The sequence below is a fragment of the Vitis riparia genome, chromosome 1 (assembly GCF_004353265.1).
Source record: "Vitis riparia cultivar Riparia Gloire de Montpellier isolate 1030 chromosome 1, EGFV_Vit.rip_1.0, whole genome shotgun sequence".
NCBI lineage: Eukaryota > Viridiplantae > Streptophyta > Magnoliopsida > Vitales > Vitaceae > Vitis > Vitis riparia.
This window is the reverse complement of record NC_048431.1, coordinates 1,203,616-1,230,123: the sequence shown is the minus strand read 5'-3', so window position 1 is coordinate 1,230,123 and position 26,508 is coordinate 1,203,616. Positions and strand designations below refer to the sequence as shown.

Below are 26,508 nucleotides of genomic sequence, written 5' to 3'. Positions count from 1 at the left end.
CCCCAAATCATGATTCTATCATTGTCCCATACTCCAAGCTGAATGTTTATATAGGACTTCAAGATACTTGACAGCCAAACAAGAGTGAAAATACTCTGGATGAAAGGATAATTTTCCCTTAGCTGTTGACTTGTGGCTCTTTCAGATGAACAAGAATGAGACTTCTTGAAAAATTCTGAGGATTGATTAGGGAAATGAGAACTTCAAACTCCCACCTCTCCAGTTTTTACATTAATTGAAATTCCCATCTTTAGATTTGGCCTCTTCTGACCGGTTTTTTTTTAATTATCCAAACTTCAGTTTTCTGAGCCTTGCTTCATTTATTGGGAAAATTTATGATGGCCTATAGCAACCCACCTGGTGTTCTCTCTTGGTTTGGGATGGTCTTAACTACTTACTGGGTCATACTCCTAGTTGCTGAATCTATCTTAAATATTGTCTCTCACTTGGTAAATCTGAATCTTCGTACTCATATCTTAAGCTTGTCTTCTTGATTGGGTTAGAACCTTTGCCTAAACCCCAGAACATCAAGTTCAGGATGGGGTTTCAAGGTGGGATCTGGTCTAGCACCATCCGACCCAACCCAAACCGGACCAAGTATATGATATAAGTAGAATTATCAAGGTACAGAATAATAGCATAAAAGTAACAAACAAACAAGTACAAACTAATGCAGGAATTAAGATCAGAATCAAAGCCCAATTGCATAAAACACTCAGTATGTACACACTACGTGGCATAGGATCTGAGACATAATCTAAAGCAGCAGGATGCAGAAGCATAAAGATAAAAGAGATAAACTAGTTTATTATAAAACCCAGTTTCCAATTATTCTGTTTCTTCAACACTGTTCCTAGCTGCATAATTTACAATCAACCAATAATGCACAGATCTTGAGGCAGACCTCAATGCCTGGCCCAAACCCAGGCCAGAATGGACAAAAAAAAAGATGGATGAGCCTTAACATCTATCGTTTATCCCTGACTTCCATTTAGCAAAGGGAAATAAAATAACGAGAACAAAAATGAAAGGAAAGAAATGTATGACCTGAAAAATATGGCTATGATGATTTATTATCACACAGGTATGATGGATTATCGTTACAGAGCTTACTGACCGGGCATTTGAGTAATAAATCATAGGATCAGCGAAGATCTTCATCCATTGAGTTTGGCCAAGTGTTTAAATTCCCAATTTCAACCATTAAGGTCTCTGCAAATAGAATCATCAGAAAAATCTGTGGAAACATTAGAAAGGAAAATTGTGATGGTAGTCTTTACTGCTTTAGAATCACACGTTGACCAAATGGATACAACTTTTTCAAAAAAAGATATGTTACTAGAGTTCTTGGATTGTTAGAGCTGGCTCCCGATTCACATGTCAAATATTAAACTGGGGTTTTGGGGCTGGCCTTGATGCGTACAAGGGTTCACACTAGGTACCAGCAGATGGTGTGAACTTCTGTCAATTAAAACAATGTGTACAAGAGAAAAACGTAAATCCTTATAATTTTTTATCAAAGAAGGAAAGGAAAAGAAATTTACATGACATAAGTTGCAGAAGGGGATCCCATGAACCAGAGACACTCATCAAAGAACATCATTCAGCCTGCTTTGAACTCATTCTTTTGCATTCCACTGCAGCTGCAATAATTGATTAGAAATGATGTTTTTTTTTTTTTTTCTGATTTTCCAACACAAAAGCATCAATTCAATGAAATTTCCTTTCATATAAAATATCTATAGCTCATTTATTTTCTGCAAATGCACATTCCATAGACCTATATGCAATCCTATAATAGTGGCTCGTCATTCTGTTCTTCTCGGTGAACTAGTCTATCAATCAGACTTGGCAATAAAATATGTATTACTAGTTCAGAAGAACTTCCAAACAAACTTAGTTTCAACCCACAGGGAAAAATGGATAATATTGGCCTTCTGCAATCGAACATCAGATACCCTAAAAAGTGTTGGCAAGAGCAATCTTTAATGAAGGCAACAAGTAACCTCTCACAAGGAAAAAAATGGTAACAATATTGAACATTCTCGTACACCCTTTGCCCTTGAGGCTTGACTCAGGTGCCAATTGCTTGGAATGGGGATGTGGGAGGTTCCATGTTCAAGTCCCAGTAGGACACCAAAAAATAAATAAATAAATAAAGTTACCCATCAAAATATATTTTTGTACACCCTTGGCTAGCTAGCCAGTTCAACAACAGAAATTGCCATTTAACCTCTTTCAATTTAAAGAGATTTTCTTACAACCTCCTCACTTTCTCACAGACAAAAAGTGATGTCATAGACACAAACCAGTTTGAGAAAAGAGAATTAGTTCTTGGTGAGTAACCAAGATTGGAGAAGCTTACAATTATACTACAGAATTCACATAACTTTCATGTATGCATCCATCAGTTTATTTAGGCCTAGAACAGATGACTTGTTGCCGACAATTCACTTCTAGCTTTTCACCTTTTAACATCAGCAGTCAGAACATGTTTGAATTTCTTTTGTGTCTACAGTACATGTTGGCACAACATCTTCTAGAATGGTGAATTTACAGAAAAGGATATCATCACCACAAACTAAAGTGAAGAGTTGAAAATATGATGTCACTTACGAAATTAAAAGTGATCATATATGGCCTTAAACAAATAAAATGACCAGAATGGAAAGAACAGAAGTGATCCACAATTAGCTTCCAGATCTCCACAGCATGAGCCGCTGCAAATTTATCAATACAGGGAATATGGGAAGCTAACCTCGCATCAATAGCTAAACGAGAAAATAGAGCAATACCCAAACATGCCCTCAATAACCTATTCAAAATTGATTAAAAGAAACTCTGCAAAACAAACTACAAAAATCATTGGGAGAACACTGTCCACTGAACAAAATTTACAGCTCCAGAGCAAAATTCAAAAAATCAGAAAACATACCTCCTCAACAAGATCCCAAGCAATCCCTCTGACAAGTTCACATAAATTATTTCAGTGAATTATATATTAATCCGAAAACTCATGTCTTTGTAGCAAGGTGGACACTGCACAAGGACAAAAAACTCAGTTCAAATGAATAAGTTCTGAGTGGCTATGTCTAGGAACCTAGTTAATGAATTCATCAAAATAAACCTTTTGATGACAGAAGTGAAAAGAAAATTTCTCTCAAGGATTTTGCTTTACTAATACTTAAAAATGTAAACCTACAAAACAGCTGCTGTGGAAACCTATGTAACATTTCAAAAATATTTGGGCCTCCAAAGAAGATAATAATATTATTTGCTTTAAAAATACACAATTGATATCTTTGAGAATAGCTTGAACTTAAAAGCTGGTCCTTGGAAAATTGCAAATAAAAAGTCCATTCAGGTGCACTACATGTTAGGAAGAATGTCAATTTTGACCACCATTTATTTTTCTAAGGTATTTCAATTTTCAAAATGATTAATCAAAACACATTAGGCATACATACAAGGAGGAGAAAACAAATAACTAAAAGTTTAAGTTGTTAGGTAGTGAAGCTCATTTAGGCCACAATCAGGCAGCCCTATGAGGTAGTAAGTCAACAATGTCTATCAAGCTTATTTGGGTACAACCCACCTCATGGGCAGCACTATTAAATAGTCTACCAACAATGTATATTAGTCTTATTTGGGCTACAACCCTAACACTACATCTCAAGGAAGCTTATTTGGGCTGTAACCTAACATTCCACTTCACAGGTAGAGAGAGCAACCTTATTTGGGATCATAAGTGGGCTCAACACATTGGGGAAATAAGCAAGCAATGAGTTTCAAACTCATGACCTCCCATAAAACAAGGTTCCAGTACCATGTTAAACTACCAATTAACCTAAAAGTTTAAATTGGTAGATTATATGCTAACCATGTATATCATGGCAATTTATACTTGAGTTAAAGCCCAAGCAAAAGCTTTTAGGATAATTGGAAGCTTAACATGGAGTTAGATTTGAACCTCACTGATGTCTAATTTCCCTTTTTTATTAAGCGCACATGAAAGCCTAATAACCCAAACAAGGACCATGAGGTGGGATGTTAGAGTTTTACACCAAGTGAAAATTGGCATAATATACATTTTTGGTCCATTATCAAACAACTTAAACTTTAGGTTAACTGACAGCTTAACAGTCAGAAAAGCCAAATATCTAGCATAAGCTCAAGCAATATTATTTGATTTACCAATCTTCTTTCATATTTCTTGCTTTGCCACCACACAACCCAAAACTTCTAGCCATTTCCCTGGACAAATTATTGGAGATTGGATGCAGAATTATATGCACTAGTATTAAAAAGAAAAATACAAATGCAATAACTCCACAACGATAATTTACTAGCAAAACAATTTCAAGTTATAAACATAGATTTGAAAATACTAAATGTGACTGCATAACTATTTACCATCATAAAACAAAACTCATTAACCCACCATGAAGGCAAATTATAAAATATACTACCCCTAAAATTACAATTAGTCATCTCTTGATTCAGCTCTCATATGTCAAAAAAAAAAATCAAAATCTGAAAAATCTATCACAAAGTTTCCATTATCATGAGATTGAGGTAAATATAAAATATGATTATGAATAACCTCCCAAAAGTAAAGAGATGTATATGTTGTTTTAGATAGCTCTAAAATAGCCCACATATTAGCACACCCCCTAGCAAAGAAAATTTTATTATATTATTCCACAAGACTCTTTTCTTTATACCAAAGTTGTTATTTTCAGCAAAGGTGAGAAAGGTAATAAAAAAAAAAGGTACTACAAATCCTTCCAAATGTGTACTTCTCTCATGCAAGTGAATAACAAGTTTAATGATTATTGTCTATAAAAAAAAAAAATCCAATGCTTATGTATATACACAACACTAGAGCACCCATGTCTATAGTGCTTATTACAGCAATATATTGTAACTGTTCCTTGAGGTTAAAGTGAAAGAAGGTATTTTTAGCCTATGTTTAGTTCTTGAAAAAGTGCTAAGCACAGAAAAAAAAAGTCAAGGATAGTAATTTTCTTATGTTTGGATACTATGGAAAAAGGCAAGGAAGGGGGAAGGAATGGCAAAAGATTTTCCTCCTTTTACTTGAAAGACGGTAAGGAAAGTTTGGGAAAGTGCATCACTCAAGGAATTTAATTTTCTTTTCCTTTTTTTTTTCCATAGACAATCAAAAATAAGAAAAAATTTATAATTTTTTCTTACCTTTTTCTTTCTTCCTATTTTTCTCCTTATTTTCTTTCCCTCAGACTTTCCAGGAATCAACCATAGCTTTACCATCATATTAGGGAGCACAGCACTCCTTTCACACAAGAATCTCTTGTTTGTTAGGTTAAACCATAACAATCCATACCAAAACATGTATAGGCCAATCATTAAACTTAACACATTGTTCACAATAGGGAGGAAGATTTTTGAACAGCAAGTGTTGCTACCGAACTATGACCTATGGATGCAGACAAGATCTCGCATGTCATTCTTTATCATGAACATGGGTTCTAGAAACAGAAACTCCCTAAATCTAGAGAGATCTAAATTATTCATGCAACAAGTAGAAAACATTTCTGTACATGTGTAGATTTATTTGTAGGATTTTGTATGCTAAAGTATTTATGAATTTTTCTTCAGCAATCAAGCCAAAAATGCTGGCCATAATATAATCCACAAAACATGTGCCCTTGAGCATCCTTACATCATAAATCATACTTATGAAGCAAATCTCCCACAACAGGTCCTGGAAAATAGTTACATAAGCACATAAAACTCATTCTTTTGCATATCTAATGGAGTTGGTACCTAACAATCTAAAACAGTGTCAGACATAAGCAACTGGTATCTTTTATTGGAGATTATGTGCCTCCTTGAATCTTATCTAATTTTTGTTCCAAATGTTGTTTCACTTTTTGTAATCTATCTCATTTGTTCAACCATATGGGTATGGGTAAAGGAATCCATTCCCTTGTCTTGATCTAAATTCTACATTGTGGAAGGATGTCTTGTCCTTCTTGATCTTTTTAGTTAATAGAAAAGATCTATTAGGTTTCTGATAAAATAATAATAATAATAATAATAATAATGTTTCTAAAAACCCCAATCATTGGAAAAGTGTTCCAGATATCGCAGCTAGCAAAAGGTCAATTGGCATCACCTACACAACAGCAAATTACTATTCTTTCCATTTTTATACTTCTGTTTTTTAACTATCAATATTGCTCCTACTAGAATTAGAATTCATCAAGCACTGAGTTTTGCTTTTTGCAGTACACAAAAGTTAGACATTTCACCAAACAAAATAAAACTCACTTTACTTTCTTAAGTAAATTAATTCTTCTTCATGGTTTGCAAAAGGTAAAATAACCCTTTGACAAAAGGACTAGTAAAGGATCAAACAGGTGGAAAAAAGGAGCAAACTCTCCAGAAAAGTAGTTCATTTAAAGTGCTTAAAGAAAACGGGAAATAAATGCATGATCACATAAAAATAACAAAATTATAAAGTATACTTGAAAATATATCTCAAGTTCAAATAACAGCCTGGAGAATAGGAAATATGTACCAATCAAGTGCATTTTGATATCACTGAAAAATTTGACAAATTTATCTAAAGGTGATTCAGAAAATAAAAACCCCAACATGGTATTTCATAAATTCGAAGAAAATAATAACCATAAAGACACATTTTTATTCACTGTACCAAACCCAGTTTTGTCATACCTATTTAGGTGATTTGTGATTATTCTCACAAATATCTTGGATATCAATACTCCATAACTATTATGAATTCTATTGATTTAACTCCAGAATGTAAAACATTGCATTTTCTTTTTCTAACATGAACTGATTTTCCCAATATATTTGTACTTTTTTTTTCACTAACTTATACTGATTTATTCCTAGATCCAAAATTATTCAACTCGATGAATAATTCCCAAACCATATTTGTCACCATGGCATCATCTGATATTATTAGGTTTGCTTTCTCTTGACACATGCTTTCACCTAAATTTTGCAAATAGTGGCATAACCCACAACACAATCATCAGCTGCATAACATGTGGCATCTGTACCAGACACCTCCCCCCAGGAAAAAAGACAAACTCCTTCCCCCTGCATAGACGAAATTTTTTTCCATTGTGATGAATTAAGGAGATAACTTTAAGAAAGTAGCCATTGGATTGCAATTATAAGAGATAAGAAACCTGATAAAATACAGGATAATGAGTCGAATCAACGTAATCTCTCCAGTAAACATCTCCAGTCACAAGAAAATGAGTATGCCCCATCCTAAACAGCTCCGTCTGATGCCCACTTGCAATGGCAACTCATGCTCACATGATCAGCAGAACCAAGACATCATAAAAATTCTGCAAGTAGATTCAATCATAAAAATGCATAGATAACCCTTACAAAAGTTCAAAACTATCAAATCAATATGCAAACAAAGTCAAACATCAATAAAGAAAAAGTACCACTTGTTAGTATTAGTAACTAAAACCCAAATTTACTTCAGAAGATTACAAAAGAAAGCAAAGTACCATAAATATTGCTATGAATATTGGGAAAAAAACCGATAACTAGGATTTGTCTTGAGGACATTATGGAATATTTCTACTCTTTGAAATTGTAACACATTTCTACCCTTACTGACAATACAACGCTGATGGAAAAACATACACAAATTAATATAGAAGAATGAATTGAGAAAAACAAACCAAGAATTGAATAGTTTCACAAAAAAATTAGAGTGGGGATGTTTATGAACATCTTATTGAAACCATACATTTTAAGACATGGACAAGATAAAGAAAGTAATACTACACCATGGTTTTAAAGGAAAAACAATAAGACTTCTTACACATTGGATTTTTACTCACAAAAGCTCCATTCAAGCAAGCTTTCTTACACAAGGGTCATTCTCAGCATAGTGCATTTATCCAAGTAAACTTTTTCTTCAAAATTATCTATGGAGTGCTTTCACTTATCTAGACAAAATTTTCATTTAGAGTACATGAGGGAAACCGAATAATGAAGCAGCATAAAGCTGCAGAAAATCAATAGCCTTACCAAACATCACAAACCGAAAGTCCTTAGTGGACTTTCTTAGATTCCAGTTTTCCTATTTATTATATCCGAGAGAATAAAATGAAGTCATATGCAAACTCTAATCATACTCTCTTTGATCATTAAGCAACAAGGAGGCAGAGCAAAAATATCAAACACCATTTCCTCAAATTGATAAAAACACACCTATATGAGAAATAAGAGTTCATAAGAGCACAGAAGTTCGTAATGAACTTCCTCGAGAACCCATGGCGGTACCTCTTTTACAGAAACAATTGATCAAAGATCATCGGCTTTAGGAATTTGATTGAGCCTTCAGAATCCAAACAGGCTGTTGATCCCTCTTGCAAAGTTGCATCCCAAATTTGAAATAATAATAATAATAATAATAATTGTTTGTGAGACCATCCCTCTTCATGTCTACAAACTAAATACATCAAGAAAAATGGACGGAATTCAAGAAACCCAGAATGAGTTACGATCTCGCCCAATACCTCCGGCAAAATAAAGAGACAGCGAAGAAATTCAAAATTGCAGTTCTGAGAGAAATAATAATAATAACCTAGTTCATTATTTGTTGGATTGTCCCTATAATCCCTATCCAAAATTATTAAAATAAGCTACTAACTTCTTACATGACTTCCAGTTACACCAAGTACCCAGAAAGCTACGACTGAAATATTCAAAAATTCAACCGACCCAGATGCTGAAAATGCAAACCCAGATTTTAAAATTGCCAGACCAGTCAGAAAATTCCAAATCATAGTAGTAATCAAAGTGAGAACCCGCTAATACGAATTTCATCCGCAGAAAATATTGAAATTTTGGGGAGACCCACTATGTGAAATGCAGAATTGAGAGGTACCCACCTTACTATCTTTACCGACATTGACTTCAGCAAGTTCCTAAGCCCATTTTTGTAGAGAAGGATGTCGGATCTCTTACTGTCTTCTCCATTAACACCAAAACACACATACATAATATATTCATCAATCAATCTTTCTGATAGGAACCAACCTGAATCCATTTTGACGCTTTTGATGAAGAGGTATCGATCTTCTAAGGCTGATGGAGGGCACCACCTTTCTCTGATTCTCTCAGGCAATGGGAGCGGGAGAGAGAGCGGTTCTATTCTTTCAAAGGATGTGATGTCATGTCAAAAGACACAAGTCGAAACCCTTTTATACCCTCCTGCCTTAGGGACCATACCCATTAGTTATTGGCCCTCACGGGCTTTAGGCCCATCATCTAAAGCCCGTGATTGCATTGGGCTCTACACATAAGGTGACCCATACTCTTAAAACGAACATTAAATCAAATGTCTATAATTCGAATAGCTTAATCATGAATCATTGATTAAGAATGTGTGAGTCCACATCTTAACAATCTCCCACTTGGACCACACATGTTACCAAACAATGTTCATGATGGTACTTTATCGAGCTCATCTTGCTATTCTATCTTGATATCCTTAAACAATCCGATCTACTAATTAAGTTAACATAGGATTAAAGCGGCCTTCGTTAATTATAATTATAACTAGACCCAACAATGATCACAATATTAACAAAATTAGCAATATGGATCAAGTATGGATGTGTAGCATGGAAATTACATAGAATGTGATATTTAATATGTCTATTTCCAATTGGTCCTACTTTATGACTAAAAAAAAAAATAGTCAAATTCTACTTTCAACACTTGATGCTAAACTGCTTTTGAAAGTCATCATTTTAATTCAAAGAATTCAAATACAATAGTCTTTAAAATCAAGATCTGTACAGATAACACAACATAATATCACATCAAGAAAATAAACACAAAGTTTGAATACAAACTCCCACTATACTGGCACATCATCAATGTGTACAACACCCATATGTGTGACGTGTTCATGATATACTTTGGGTGGCAAACCCTTAGTGAGTGGATCCGCAATCATGGAGTTTGTGCTTATGTGTTCAATCGATACTTGAAGACTCTGAACTCTTTCTTTCACAACCAAGAACTTGATGTCAATGTGTTTGGACTTTGACGAACTTCGGTTGTTCTTAGAATATAATTCTGCGGCCTTATTATCACAGTTGATTCTCAACGGTTTCTCAATCCCATCAACTATTCGTAACTGAGTGACAAAATTCCGCAGCCATATCCCATGGTTTGATGCTTCGTAGCAGGCTATGAATTCTGCCTCCATGGTGGAAGAAGCAATAAGTGTTTGTTTAACACTTTTCCATGAAACTGCTCCTCCAGCTAACATGAAGATGTAGCCTGAAGTGGATCTCCTACTGTCAAGACATCCTGCGAAATCGGAGTCCGAATATCCCACGATCTCTAAGTGACTTGATCTACGGTATGTGAGCATGTAATCTTTAGTTCTTTGTAAATACCGCATAACCCGTTTTGCCTTTTTCCAATGATCCATACCTGGGTTACTTAAATATCTGCCTAACATTCCAACAATGTACGCAATATCCGGACGCGTACAAACTTGTGCATACATGAGACTTCCTACTACCGAGGCATAAGGAAATCTCTCCATATCTCTCTTCTCAAGTTCATTTTTCGGACATTGGTGCAAACTAAACTTATCGCCTTTTGCTACAGGCGTGTCTCCTGGTGCACAATTGCTCATGCCAAATCTACTCAACACCTTATCGATGTAGGCCTTTTGTGATAACCCAAGTATACCTCTTGAACGATCCTTATGGATCTGTATACCCAGCACAAAAGATGCATTACCAAGATCCTTCATGTCAAATTTACTAGACAGAAATCGCTTGGTTTCATGCAAAAGTCCCACATCACTACTTGCAAGTAGAATATCATCAACATATAACACCAAGATAATAAATTTGCTCCCACTGAACTTGAGGTATATGCATTGATCAACGGTGTTCTCCTTAAAACCAAATGAAGTAATCACCTGATCAAACTTTCGGTACCATTGTCGGGATGCTTGCTTTAAACCATATATGGACCTTTTTAATTTGCATACAAGTTGCTTTGAATCATTAGACTCAAAGTTCTCCGGTTGCAACATGTATATTGTTTCATCAATGTTGCCATTAAGAAACGCAGTTTTAACGTCCATTTGATGTAGCTCTAAATCATAATGAGCTACAAGTGCCATGATGATTCTAAAGGAGTCCTTTGATGAAATTGGTGAAAAGGTCTCCTTATAATCAATGCCTTCCTTTTGAGTGAAACCTTTTGCAACTAGGCGTGCCTTATACCTAACAATATTGCCTTTTGAATCCCGCTTGGTTTTAAAAATCCATTTACAACCAATCGGTTTTACACCTTTAGGCAACTCTACTAGGTCCCAAACACCATTGTCTTTCATTGATTTCATCTCATCTTTCATGGCTTCTATCCACTTTTCAGAATCAGAACTTTGTTTGACTTGACTTATTGAATTTGGATCGTCTTCCAGACCCATGTCAAACTCATGTTCTTGGAGATATACAACATAATCATCTGAAATTGTACTTCTCCTTTCTCTAGTGGATCTCCTTAGTGACACTTGTACTTGAGGTTCTTGAGGTTGTTGAGTTACCTCTTGATGAACTTGAATCGGTTCCATAACTTGAGCAGGAGGAATCTCAGGTGTGTCTTGAATCCCTGTTATCGACTGTACATTCTGAATAGTGTCATTAAACATAATATGACCATATCCAGTCGTAATAATAGGAATATTAACAGATTCCTCTTCAAAGACCACCTTTCTTAATGACTCTCTCCCACTTAACTCAACATCCTCAATGAACTTAGCATTGCCCGTTTCAAAGAAGGATCTAGTTGAGGGATCATAAAATTTGAAACCTCTTGACCTTTCAGAATACCCTACAAAGTAGCAGCTCACTGTTCTGGAGTCCAATTTCTTTTCATTTGGCTTGTAAGGCCTAGCTTCAGCTGGACAACCCCAGACATGCAAGTGCCTAATACTAGGTTTCTTGCTAGTCCATAACTCGTATGGGGTTTTGGCTACTGCTTTGCTTGGTACTCTATTCAAAATATAAACTGCAGTTTTAATGGCTTCGCCCCAAAGTGATTCTGGTAAGGTAGAATGACTAATCATACTTCTTACCATATCCTTAAGAGTACGGTTTCGCCTCTCTGCTACACCATTTTGGCTCGGAGTCCCTGGCATGGTGTACTGAGGAACGATACCACACTCCATCAAATATTTGGCGAATGGCCCTGGACGTTGTTCTCCGGATCCGTCATATCTACCATAATATTCACCTCCACGGTCAGATCTGACGGCTTTTATTTTCTTGCTTAGTTGGTTCTCAACTTCAGCTTTGAAATTCTTGAACACATCCAATGACTGAGACTTTTCATGAATTAAATAAAGATACCCATAACGCGAGTAATCATCAATGAAAGTGATAAAATATTGTTGTCCATTCCAAGAAGGGGTAGGAAATGGACCACAAATGTCTGTATGTATCAATTCCAAGACGTCACTGCACCTATTGGCATTCTTTTTCTTCATATTTGTTTGTTTTCCTTTAATGCACTCTATACAGACTTGAAAGTCTGAGAAATCAAGTGGATGGAGAATTCCATCTGACACAAGTCTTTGTATTCGTTGATTTGAAATATGACCCAAACGCTTGTGCCATAACATTGATGAATTCTCATTCATTAATTTTCGCTTAATGCCATAATTACTTGAATGCAAGGTTTCATTTCCATTAGTGGCCTTTATGTTCAATTTATATAGTTTGTCTGTTAGACTACCTGTACCAATAATATTTGAATTTAGATAAAGACTAACCATTCCATTTCCAAATGAACAACAATATCCAAATTTGTCCAAACATGAAACAGAAATTAAATTCTGTCTAAACGACGGTACTACAAAAGTCTCTTCCAAATCCAATGTACATCCAGAGTCTAACTGTAATCTGAAAAGACCAATAGCCTTGACTGCAGCCTTGTTGCCATTTCCCACATAGATGTATCTTTCACCATCAGTTGGCATTCGGCTCCTTAGGCAACCCTGCATAGTGACACTTATGTGAGTAGTTGCACCCGTATCTATCCACCAAGTGTCAGTAGGCACTACAGCTAAATTAATTTCTGAACAAACAAAGTTGAGAAGTGTACCTTTCTTTTCACGCCAAGCAGCGTATTTGGTACATGTCTTCTTCATATGACCAGCTTTTTTGCAAAAGAAACAAGTGATCTCCTTATCTTGTTTCTTTTGCTCTTTTTGCTTTGATGTCCCAGAAACTGCAGTTTGTTTTCCTTTATTGTCCCTCTTTCTTTTCTTGTTGGTACCAAATCCCTGAGATGTGGAAGCCAAGTGAGCACTTTCTATCTTTTCTTGCTTCAATCTCTCCTCCTCTTGCACACATTGAGCAATAAGCTCATTCAAAGTCCATTTTTCCTTTTGTGTATTATAACTGATTTTGAATGGACTGAATTGTGTAGGCAGAGAGATCAAGACCAAGTGCACGAGTATGTCTTCCGACAACTCTAACTTTAGTGCCTTGAGTCTAGTCACAAGATTAGACATTTCCATAATGTACTCCCTGATATTCTCTTTCCCTTTATACCGCATGGAGACAAGCTTACTAAGAATAGTGCTTGTCTCAACCTTTTCGTTTGCAGCGAATCGGTTTGCTATCTGGTCCAAGAATGCCTTGGCTTGAGTTTCCTCAGGTATTGCACCCCTTATTGCTTCTGGAATTGAGTGCTTCATAATCATTAGACTCATGCGATTGGATCGCTCCCATTTTTCCATAGTAGACCTTTGCTCAGCAGTGCTGGCACTAGTAAGATCTGAAGGGCGATCCTCCCTTAATGCAAAGTCTAAATCCATGCACCCGAGCACAATTATAACGTGCTCTTTCCATTTCTTGAAATTTGTGCCGTTAAGCACAGGAATGTTATTAACATTTGCAGATATAGAAGATGCTGAATCCATAATAATAAAACTCACAATTAGTCACATAAGCATCATACATGCATGAATAAATAAACATCATGCAAGATACCTAGCACAAACATTAATATTCAGTCTTTGGACAAAAATATTAACTTGTAATTGGTATCCTTATACAAAATTAATTCATAAATATTGACAATAAAACCGAAAAACAATATGTTTGTCTTTGGACTAACATATCGAATGCAAGATAAACATTATATGTCAAATATTTATGATTTCTTTATTTATTATCATATAAAAAATAATCTTCCTTTGGGCCGATTATTTTATACAAGAATACCATGTTTCATACTTCAAAATGAATAAAATTATGTGATATAAGTCACTTTGGCAACAATTATATAGATAATCTATTCAATTTGAAGCATTAAACATAAACGCAACAAGAAATAATAAATTCTAGAAAAAGAATATGAAAAATTCATCAAAACTATAAATTTATAATACTACAAAATTCATAAATGAATGTAAAATTCCCATAGGTGCCTAGTTGGTCAACCAAAAGTTGTTTTTTTTTTTTTTTTTTTTTTTTTTTTTTTTTTAAATAAAAAAAAACGCCATTCATGGCGTTGGCCTCCAACAGCACGGCTTCTAAAGTGCACGCCCTGAACGGCACCGGAAGAGGCGCTGGAAGTGGCGCCGGAAATGGCGCCGGAAGAGGCGCCGGAAGAGGTGCCTGCAGTGGCGCTGCGGACAGCGCCGGAAGTAGTGCTTGAAGGCGCGGGAGAGCCGTGCCTCAACGGCGCGGCCTGAAGCGCGCGACACCAACGCGCACCAGCGCGTCACCAGTGCGCCACCAGCGCGCCACCAGCATGCCACCAGTGCGCACCAGCACGCCTGAAACGCGCACCAGCGCGCCTGAAGCGCGCACCAGCGCGCCTGAAGCGCGCACCAACGCACCTGAAACGCGCACCAACGCGTCTGAAATGGCACTACAGTGACGCCATAACGGCGCCTAGAGTGAACCTGGAGACAGCACTTCCACAACCACCAAATTGGCGCAATGCCATCAGCGTTGCAGCGGATCTGGCGACGCCTCCAACAGCGCTGCAGATGGCGCTTGAACGCTGCAGCAAAGAGTGCCTGAACGGCGCTCCTAATGGCGCCTGAACGGCGTCAAGAATGACGCCGGAGTAGCGCCCTGAACGGCGCCTGCAGCGTGCCTCCAAGGCGCGTGAACAGCGCCTTCAATGTTCAAATTATTATTATTATTTTTAGGATCCACTAAAGGGTCCTGGATCTGTTTGATTCCCGTTTTGAAAACTTGAATATGGTTTTGGGGAAAATGGAACCTTGCTCTGATACCATTGTCGGATCTCTTACTGTCTTCTCCATTAACACCAAAACACACATACATAATATATTCATCAATCAATCTTTCTGATAGGAACCAACCTGAATCCATTTTGACGCTTTTGATGAAGAGGTATCGATCTTCTAAGGCTGATGGAGGGCACCACCTTTCTCTGATTCTCTCAGGCAATGGGAGCGGGAGAGAGAGCGGTTCTATTCTTTCAAAGGATGTGATGTCATGTCAAAAGACACAAGTCGAAACCCTTTTATACCCTCCTGCCTTAGGGACCATACCCATTAGTTATTGGCCCTCACGGGCTTTAGGCCCATCATCTAAAGCCCGTGATTGCATTGGGCTCTACACATAAGGTGACCCATACTCTTAAAACGAACATTAAATCAAATGTCTATAATTCGAATAGCTTAATCATGAATCATTGATTAAGAATGTGTGAGTCCACATCTTAACAAAGGATTGGGGAAAAGTGAGGTAGCCATTGTCATGCTCATACAACAGTTTTCTCAACCTCTTCTGCATTTTTACCGCCTTTTTGTGTGAATAATGGAAAGAGAAAAATATCAAAATTGTGGCTGTTTTTGTTTAAAAACAAAACTTTAATCTTGAAAGGTATTGGAAATAAAAATTTTCATATATATAAAGAAAAATGATTCTATATTTCAGAAGTTTTTATACTTCATATATTATTATTATTGTTTGAAAATTCATCTTTTTTTTTTATCGTCCCGACTTCCAAATAATTTTTAAATTACTAAATCATTTATAATTTACTTTTTCATTTTGATTATATATATATATATAATAAAAGTGTATTAAAAACATTACAAATTTCAATTTATTATCGTTATATCATTCAACCAGGTGACATGGTTTTCCGTTCGTATATATAATCCTCTGAAAAAGGCTATTAATTTTATTATATACGGGGAAGAAAGTAATTTTCAAATTATAATTGAATTAGAATTTTGATTTATTAGTCAAGAGATCATTTTGATTCATGGGTCAACTCTCCTTCATGGAATAGATTTGACTCAAAGCCAACTCTCCCTTAAAATGTTAGAATAAATAAATAAATAAAATTTTAGGGTTTATTTGGTAATGACTAAAAAAAAAAATCAATATTTTTGGGAATAAAATTATGTTTAAACAATAATTTTATTCTATTTTATAACATACTATAATTTTTAAAATTATTGTTTAAAACTTTCTAAAAAAACAACTAATAACACCTAAAATTTATTCTAAAAAATATTTTGCTTTCCTAACAACATTGAAAAATGTTTTTCTTTTTTTTTTATCAAAAGTCGTTGAAAACTGCTTTCTATAAAAAGACTTTGTTAAACGTTTTTTTTTCTTAAGTTATAATACGGCTTTCTATTTTTAAGATTAAAAAAATTAATATCGACAACAATTATCAAATATATCCTTAATAATTCTCTAGCTTTATCGGTTAAGAAGAAAACAAATATTCATTCAAATAAAAAGTTAAAAAAAATGTAAATTATAAGTGTTTACTTGGACATGCCTCCAATATTTTATGATTAGATACATTAGTTTGATTCAAACACTAGTTTAAAATTAGGTAAAATCAACTTTAAATTAACAAACTTGAAATAGAATTTTTCAAAAACCTTCAAAATATAATAGCTTCATGATTTTCACATGAAGCTACCAAGTATGACTGACCTTGAACTTGTACTATAAATGTTTTTCTTTATATTTTGATCTTATCTTTTTATTAACAAAGCCATAAAAGACAAAGCATAAAATGCGTAAAAAGTTGAAGAAATAAAAATTTATTTAACTCTATGTTTTATTTTTTAAATAAAAAATAATAATAACTTTATACAAGAGACAAAAACTTTTTTAAACTTATATTAAAAAAGTAATTATTTTAAAAATTAAAACCATAAAATAATATACTATCTCAAATTTTAATTTTTTTTTTAAATACAAGTAAATCTATATTTTTTTATATAAAATGCTCTACTTTTGTATATAAGTTTCTGATTTTAAAAATAAATAACAAAAAGTATATCCAAGCAAATATTAAATTTAAAATTTTGAAATTTTTAATAGGCAAATTATAAATAAAATAATAAATCTTCTCGTGTTGGCAATGGGAGTGAGCTCTGATAATGAATCAGAAACTCATTTATCAATTGAATGACAATGAACCGATGACAACATTACAATCCGATTTCCATAGATTTGGAAGCAAAACGGAGATTTTGATACTGAGGTTTTCTCATACCAGTGAATTGATAATCAGGTCTTATGTAATTTACGATATGTAAAATGCCTCGTAGACTCAAAGCTAAGCCAATCCTGACTAAACCCAGTCTCAACATTGATACCTTTTCTCCTTTCTGAAGAAAGCTTTATCACCCATCAGATTAGCTATCATGTGCCATCAGCTCCCACCCTGGAAAATCTTCTCAGTCCTTCCTGCAAATAGAAACAATGAGAAAATTACTTGGCTGAAACTGCAGACTTCATAGCTATGACTTGAAGCTACATGTAAACATGTTAATCAAATACAAGGCAGGACAAATGATCAATCCAGATTCAGGTCTGAGAATCGAATTATTCAATCATCTTCCTGAATTGTTGATATCACGTGTGTGTGGGGTGTAAAAGGCATGAGCTCAAGAGAGGACGGGACAGCCCACAGCGACCGGTAATGGATGCCCCACTTCTTAACCCTCCCCTCCTCCAACGGAACAGCCTCCGTTATAATTATGATGTATCTACATCAGAGCATTAATGAGGTTTAGATAACATGCAGGATTCAACTCTTGGCATGGCCATCACTCCTAACCGAAACCTATATCTGCTAAGGGGTTATCAAAGACACTCTTATCCCTCTTTCTACTCTTATTATTTGTTGCCTCCTCTCGTAAGCACCATGATTGACTTGACCATTGGAGGAGCAGAGGCCTAACCAGCCACCCGCCTCTCTAACCAGTCTTTGTTATCTATTATAGAGAAGCACACATGTGTCAACCGGCACCTGAATCCACTTGTCAATGCAGAGAAAGGAGACAACAACAACTTGGAAGATTGGGCCGACGCAAACATTGAAGCCTATGAACACTGAGTATTGCTTTATTTGTTTGTACCTATCCCTGCCATGAATTTATCTGATGCATATTTGGAAAGATTTGATTTCATTCAGTAAACTCTATATCTAGAACCCAAGGTCCCAACAATTTAGACCAATCAACTTACACTAAATAAAAGGAAAAATAACTTTTTCATAAGCAAAAAATTTTTAAATGTTTTCAGGAAATGTGTGTTGAGGATAACATTATCAGCTTAGAATTTAATCAGATAAAAATGTATTTAGATTCGCCAATGAATGTATCTAAAAAGCATAACCAAATTAGAAACAATGGATTCCAGTTTGATATGAATCAAATATGGATTGGAACTCAAATGCGAACCGTTTATAGCCCTGAAGCCAACTATGGAAGCCCTTGTTCAAAGAAAAATCCATGCAAAAGCATACACAATGCAGAAAGGCAAACCACTGGGGAATTACTTGTAGAGTTTATCCATGGTATCCTTCAAGCGGGCAACATCAGCACCGATTATTTCAGCTGCCTTTTTCCCATTTTGAAAGAAGTGGAGTGTTGGCTGCAACAGAAGAAAGTCAAGAAACATCTTTAGCACATACAATTAACTAAAATGGAGAGAGTCCGCTCTGATTAAATATCACTAGCCAATTCAAGCAACAGAAAGAAAGATAACTGGTCTAAAATTGTGATGGCAGACAACAATCTGTTAATAAGACAATTATTTGAAGAAAAGTTATGATATTAATGTATTCTTCAGTGCAAATATGCACAAATTTACTCATCCAAATACAAAAAACAGGATACTTAATTCACCAATAAAAGAAATAGATAACCACTTTGCTTCATGAATTATAAACCAAACTCAAAACAATTCTTAAGGGAAAAGAAGGGATCAAGTAGCCTAACCACGGAGGCAATATTTAACCTTCTTAGGGTGTTTTCAAGCCCATCCTGCAAATAGGTTAACAAAGTAAGTCCAACAGAAATACCAATGAACAATATGCTTAATAGAAACAACTTAACAATTAAACAACTATTCAAGGCTAAATGTAAATTGTAATGCAAGCACCATACTAATATTGGTCCATACAACTCTGAAACCATGCTTCTTGGAAAATGCTTTTCTATGAGCCTGCTTGGAAACGTTTCTGAAAACAGTTCCCACTTGTTTTGAAGAACAAAATTCTGTTTGGGAACTTAAATATGAAAAACAGTTTTCTCCGCTTGTTCTTCTACAAGTATATACGAAGTAAAAGTTCCTAAAATATTCTCCATGTTTTCAATTATTGCTCAAAACATTGTTAAAAAAAAAAACAATAAAAAACATCTTAAATTTGTTATTAAAAACAACCTACTTTATGACAAATTCTCAAAAAACTATTTTTTGTCAGAAGTTTGTCAAACTTGTTTTTTGAGTTAGAAAATTGTTTTATGTTCAAAAGAACATAAAATGTTTTCAATAGCAATTTCCAAACAGGGCCTATGTCACCTTCCATTCAATCATGAATTTTTACAAGTACAGTTGATATTCCTTTCTTATACAAACCACCAAATTCTCAACTTTCTCATGATGTTTCTCTATGAACTCTTGTATAAGATTGATATCAAAATTTCATAATTTAAAACATTAATAATCAGTTTCTTCAAGTTCAATCTTGATCATCTGTATAAAAAGCATACAGGGTGATTCATGAGAATAAATTCAATGTGATATCAACTCATAAACATGAGAGCCAAATTGGACAAGGAAAAATTATCCTCACCTGATCAATGTCAATCTTGTATGTGGTGACATGAGGGTACTTCTCACTCAACTCTGCTATGATAGGAGCTATAAACCTGCCTACACGAAATAAATATGCCATAAAACCGATTAAACAATACCCTTCCTTGAATCAATGAAGTAGAAAACGAAATAATTCAAAAACTTACAAGGCCCACACCATACTGCAGTGAAGTAGAAAATTGCAGGCAAAGATTCATCTATTGCAATGAATTTGAACAAGTATGTAACCAATGAGAAGTGCTGTAAGAAGTAGAGAAAACAGTAACGAGATGCAAACAAACAAAATATAAGAGAAGAAAAACGAAATACCTTGAGCCTTGCTGAGTGAAGTATTGAACTCTTCTTCTGATTTAATCAGAGCAATTTTTGATTGACCTGGAATTAAATTCATTCATAATGCTTGATTTATTCATCAAACCATAATGCAAGTAGAAATTATATCATTTTTTAATCAAACACTGTGAAATTCACAATTGAGCCTGAATAAATTTAAAAGCAGTGATTTATACAAAGAAGATAAACCCTAAATCGCAAATTGCTTCTAATCGAAACGATGAAGACAGCTGTTTGATTTCGAAAAAAAACCCTAGGATCATATTTTTCCAAGCAAAGCAATAACAACTCGAAGGATGACGACGAAAACGGAAATGAAAAATAAAACAAGTAAATGAGAAATTGCACGGGAAATGCGAGGTACCTGAGGAAGAGCAAAGTGTACGGTAATTGAAAAAAGGCTGCGAGAACTGAGAGTTAGCGGTGGCGGTGCTGAAAAAGGAGGAAATTGTATGAATGGGAGGGGATGGGACAGCAGTCGGAGATGAAGCTAGGGTCTCGATCAGAGAAGAAGAACGAGCGCGAGACGAGGGAGAGAATCGAAGGAGGTGTCGCAGAAGAACGGAGTTTCTCGCCATTTTCTCGCACTTTCTCGCGCTTTCGCTGCTTGAAGCCTGAAGGTAGGGTTTTAGGGAATGAAATGTGATGGTGAGTCAGCTCGGGAATTGATCCTGGTTTCACCGAGTCAAGCCTCGTGATGACTCGGTCCACGTGGCTCTAAGTATTTGTTTCGCCGCTTTTCCATCGCCACGTCATCGTCTAAGGATATTTAAGGTAAATATCCTTAAATTAGGCCCACTTGCTAAGGCCTAAACTCGAGGAGGTCTCTCCATGTAAGGGCCCATAAAATCGCAAGGAATGGGTTTGGGTCTCATGGGCTTGGACCTCGTTTTTCTAGAAAGCAAGATTTAGACTCAATTGGAAGTATTTTCGAAAGTAGGTTTTGAGAATAATTTTTAAAAACTATTCTTTAATATTTTATAAAATAAAAAACTATTTAGAAATCTAAAATATTTTAATTATGTTTTCTATATTTTAAAAAAATGTATGTAGTGTTTTATTTTAAATCATTTTTTATATTTGTAGAATTATTTTTTAAAAGTTGTTTTAAAAAATAAGTGAAAACAATTGAAAATAATTAAAATATATTCTTTGAAAATATTATGGGTTTTATTTTTAAAAACAAAAAAAATGTTTTCTATTTTTTTTTCAAATGTATTTTATTTTTTTAGAATTAAAAAAACAAGATTATTTTTTAAAAAATAGTTACCAAACAAGGTTTTAATATAAATTACCTTTTACCTCATGCAACCTTCCTCCTCCCATGCACATTTTAGGTTTTTTATTTTATTTATTTATTTTTCAATTAATTGTTAAATATGACAACTAGACACTCTATAATCACTTAATAAAGTCATTGACTCTAATATATATATATTTGTCTGTGTGTTTTATAATTGCTTGTTTGAATTGACTTTTGAAAAATCAAAAGTTTTTTTCAAGTTCAACAACTTGTATACCTCAATTTTTTTTCAAGTTCAATAACAACTTGTATACCCTATTGACTAATTCTATTCAAATAGCTTATAACTTAAAAAACAAAAATAATAAATCAAAAATCAAAAATAAAAACTTAATATGAAAGTCAAAAAAAGTTGCTTATCATTAAAGACATATTTTAGTGTATACGGTATAGTTTTTAATGTTTAAAAAACCTTTATCATATTAATATTTATTTTAAAAAATATAACTTTGACTTCAACCTCAATTTCTAACTAAGATAAAAGATACCATACGATTTCAATGATAAAATAATTATTACCTTATTACTGCTTCCATCATCGTGTTAAAAATTATTAGAAAAAGGTATTACTATCACTTCAAAATCATTACTGATTCCCTTTAATAACTATCTTAAAATCACTAACAAAGAACACCTAATTTTTTCATTCCCACGATATATTTCTTGTCAAGAGAAGATGAAAGGCCATAAGAGTGAAACTTCAAAAATAAAAATCTTGCTTAAATTCAATCACAATCATTGAATTATGATGGTGATTGAGAAATCAATTAATCATAGCATGCATGCAATTCTTGTTGGACCACTACAAATATTTTGTGGTGAGTTTGTCTCAATGACATGGACCCCCAATATGTAGTTAATGGATGAAAAGATAACACTTGACCAACAAAGTATGAAACCACTTATGAAATTTGAGACAATGCTTTTCACATTCACAATTCTTTTTCTTTTGCTCATACTTAAACAATAAGCTAATGTTTTTAACCATGGAAAAACCCACATTGCTTATGGGGCATTTTTCAAAAAAAAAAAGATAAAAAGAAGAAGTTAAGAGGATATAAAAAGGAAGAAGATACACATAACATAAACCCTAGTGAAGGAAACTTAATAGGATTTAAACATAAATTTTAAGATAGAATTCTATTTAAACAAAAATAGAATTCGAAGGTTAAACATAATTTTTAAGAGCATTTGATTAACATTGTTAAATATAATCCTACATTTGTCAATACCATGTCTTTAAGAAATAAGAAAATTCACACTTTGTTGAAAACAAACTTTCATTTAATTAATATTTTTTTAAATGTTATAATTGTCTTTTTTTTTTTTTATAAAAATATTTTTTAAATATAAAACTTAGGGTGTCTTTAATAGTGTTTTTTATTCAAAGTATTTTTAGAACTCGTTTAACAGTAATTTTAAAAAGTATTTATAACATTTATAATATTTAAAAAAATTTATCATTTAAGTCTTTAAAATGTTAGAAATATTTTCGTTATCAAATGCAACTTCTTAAAATGTATTTGACAGCACTTTTAAGAAGTATTTTTAATTTTTGTAACATTTGAAAAATAAAAATTTCAAAATATTAGAAAAGCCAAAAACGCCTTTTAAAAGTAGTACCAAACACACTCTTAGTTGAAGTATTTTTCTCTAAAAGTATTTTTTTAAATAATTATATTTTAAGTGTTTATTTAGAAAACACTATAAATGATTTTTAAAAATTTTAGAAGTATTTTCTAAATTTTATTAAACACTTGAATTAACTTTAAAAAAAACATTTTTTTAAGTTAAAAATAATTCCTAAAATCATGCCAAACGAGCTTTGATAATGTTTTTTCTATAAATATTTTTAGGATAAGCGATTTTTAAATATTATAAGTAATTTTTTAGATTTTTAAAAGTATTTCTTAAATTTTATCAAATATTTTTTTTTTCAAAAATACTTTTTAAAGTTAAAAATACTTTTTTTAAAATAGCTAGGAAACAAACTCTTAATTACATCATAACAACAATTATTTATTTTCCTAATTTTTTCTACTATTAAATGTAGAAGTCAAAAACTATATGAGTTGGGTGGAATCTTTTGATGCTTGCACAAGTGGTTGCTTTCCTTGATTTAAATATTAATTCATGAAGAACCCCATGCACACTTGGACATTTTTTATGGTCAATTAATTGGTAAATCATATATGATGACAGCTAGATAATCCATGATTAACACATTGTGTAGGTTAAAAAAAAACGTTAGGTTAAAAAAAAAAAAAAAAAAAAAAAAATCAGAATCAGAACCCATTATGTGAGATGAGGATGATTAAAAAATTTGATCTTTTCATGTCAGTGGGGCATGGGCCCTTTCTTTTGGAGGAGTGGGAGACATGGGGGTGTGGTTTCATCTGCAGCTCCAATTTAACTTTATGTTTTTTGGATTGCATGGTCTTTGATATGCTCAACATGACCATGATTCGAGAATCTTCTTCAAATCCTTTGCCTATGAAAAAAAAAAAATTCCAAAAAATTTTAAGGGTTTGTTTGGTAATCGGTTTTCAAAACAATTTTTGAACTGTTATATGATATTTTATAAAATAAAAATTCGTTTAAAAACTTGAAATGTTTTTAATATGTTCTTAATAATTTTAAATATGTTTTAGAAATAATTTTTATATATAGTACTTTATTTTTAATTTTTTATATATTTATATAATTATTTTTTAAAAACAAGTGAAAATAATTAAGAATAATTAAAAGAAATTATCTAAAAACACATTGTTTTTCTATTCTTAAAAATGAAAAATAAAAACAATTTTTAATTATCAAATATATTTTCTTTATTTTTTTTTCTATATAACAAAAAATTATTTTGAAAAATAGTTGTCAAACATATCTTAAGTTTTATTTAAATTCAAGTTATGAAAGTTAAAAATGTGTTTTTTTTCTTTTGTGGTTTGATAATATATTTCATATATGTATGATAATTTGTTTATATGATTTTTTTTTTTTTTTACTTAACAAAATTTATAGGAAAAACCCATTTTAGTATGTGTAGGGATTTATGTTCATATTGAATGAATTTTGATACTTCATAAAGCATTTTAAGTTGATAATTTTTGCTTTAATTTCAACTTCTAACTATAATCAAAGCTAAAAGACCAATATTAAATATAAAACAAGGTAAAGGTGAATATTTTTTATACAAATAATATTATTCTTTTTTTTTTGTTAAATTTCTTTCAAAACCAAAAACATTTTTACTAATTATCCCAATTTGAAAATAATTTTGAAATGCGTTAAAAGTGATTCCTGATGTTTGGAAGTGTTAAAATATATGTGAAAAAAAATTATTTTATAGAGATAATTCAATAATTTGATTATAAGAGGAAACATTGACAAAGATTTCCTTCCCCCTCCTATAATGAAAATAAGAGAAATAAAATATGTGAATAGTAAACTTAAAATATATATATTTAATTCAATTAATACTTAATCCAAATTTTGAGTATAGATTTTAAATAATGAATTAATTTAATAGAATATTCATATCACATGGTTTCTTAAATAGGTATTATAAATTTGATTGTTTCATACGGTTTTTAATAAATTTCATATAATAATTTAGATTGAGAGAGTATTTGGTTTTTTAATTTTTTGTTGAAAGTAATTTACTTTCAAACTTTAGGTTTTTTATTTTTTATTTTTTATAATTTATTATAAATTTTTTGCTAAATAGAAAAAAACTAATATATTTTATTTTTTCTAAATAAAAAAGTAATATGTTGATTTTTTTAAATACTTAATAGAAATAAAATATTAAAAAAACAAATAATCTAATACTTAAAACCATTAAATATTAAAGTTTTATTTAAAATTATTTAGAATTAAGTAACAAAACAAACACCAGATAATGAGAAAATTTTAAAATAATACAGATGTTCTTCACATAAATCTCATATTAATAATTAGAATAAATAATAATAACCAAAATAAATTTAATATCAATGATTATAATGAATAATAGTGGGTAAATTTTTTAACCTTGTCATTAACAACTAATAAAAATGAGATAAAATTAAAATAAATGAAATAAGAGAAATGTAGGGAATAATTTAGAAACTTATAAAATCCTGGAAAGAGAAAATTAAATGATATAATAAGAGCATTTTAGGAAGGAAAAAAAAAAGTAGAAAACATCCGTACTTTTATAAATTGTATAGGTTGTACAAAACGCATCATCAAACTTTAAAAATACCTATTAGTTTCTTAAAAGCAAATCCAAACAAACTATCATAAATCAATGAAATATACTCATAAGTGACCTAATTACAAAATTTAAAAAATTTAAGGGAAAATGTAAAAAAAATAAAAATAAAATTTAAAGTTAATAAATTATTTTTATATCTTATTTAAAATTCAGTTAATTTATTTTAACTATTTGATAAAAAAATTATATAATTTTAAAACATATAAAGTTATAACTAATTTGAATTATATTTAATTTTTCTTGTTATTTTTCATAGATAACCAAACAATAAAATTATTTTTTTCATTAGTCTTTTTCATGTTAAAAAATAAAAATAAAAATGGAGCATGGTCATTAAAAAGGACGATGGTCAACTTGGCACCCACGAAAGAGCTACTCTCAAAAGGGTAAATGCCCCAACTCCC

At 32.5% G+C, this 26,508-nt stretch overlaps 1 protein-coding gene and 1 long non-coding RNA gene across 12 annotated transcripts; both read right to left on the bottom strand.

Annotated features, from left to right (window-relative positions):
* Window positions 1-781: 781 nt before the first annotated feature.
* Window positions 782-9,188, bottom strand: LOC117922134. Of its 10 annotated transcripts, none has more exons than XR_004652442.1 (4): window positions 8,937-9,078; window positions 7,206-7,370; window positions 1,545-7,113; window positions 782-1,461 (listed from the first exon to the last, which is right to left on the bottom strand). It is a non-coding gene; the product is annotated as an uncharacterized LOC117922134 (long non-coding RNA). The 10 variants fall into 10 exon arrangements; XR_004652445.1 differs by having other exon boundaries at window positions 782-1,643; window positions 2,617-7,113; XR_004652447.1 differs by having other exon boundaries at window positions 782-1,637; window positions 2,617-7,113.
* Window positions 9,189-17,455: 8,267 nt separating this feature from the next.
* Window positions 17,456-21,159, bottom strand: LOC117932675 (thioredoxin O2, mitochondrial). 2 transcript variants are annotated; one of them, XR_004654216.1, is made up of 7 exons: window positions 20,908-21,159; window positions 20,520-20,585; window positions 20,357-20,407; window positions 20,188-20,267; window positions 19,331-19,375; window positions 18,791-18,983; window positions 17,456-17,792 (listed from the first exon to the last, which is right to left on the bottom strand). XR_004654216.1 is itself a non-coding variant. In XM_034853989.1 (7 exons), exons 1-7 carry the CDS (start codon window positions 21,119-21,121, stop codon window positions 17,783-17,785), a joined length of 561 nt encoding a protein of 186 aa, XP_034709880.1. In that variant the 5' UTR covers window positions 21,122-21,159; the 3' UTR covers window positions 17,456-17,782. The 2 variants fall into 2 exon arrangements, 1 of the variants encoding a protein (XP_034709880.1); XM_034853989.1 differs by having other exon boundaries at window positions 18,889-18,983.
* Between the last annotated feature and the right edge of the window lie 5,349 nt (window positions 21,160-26,508).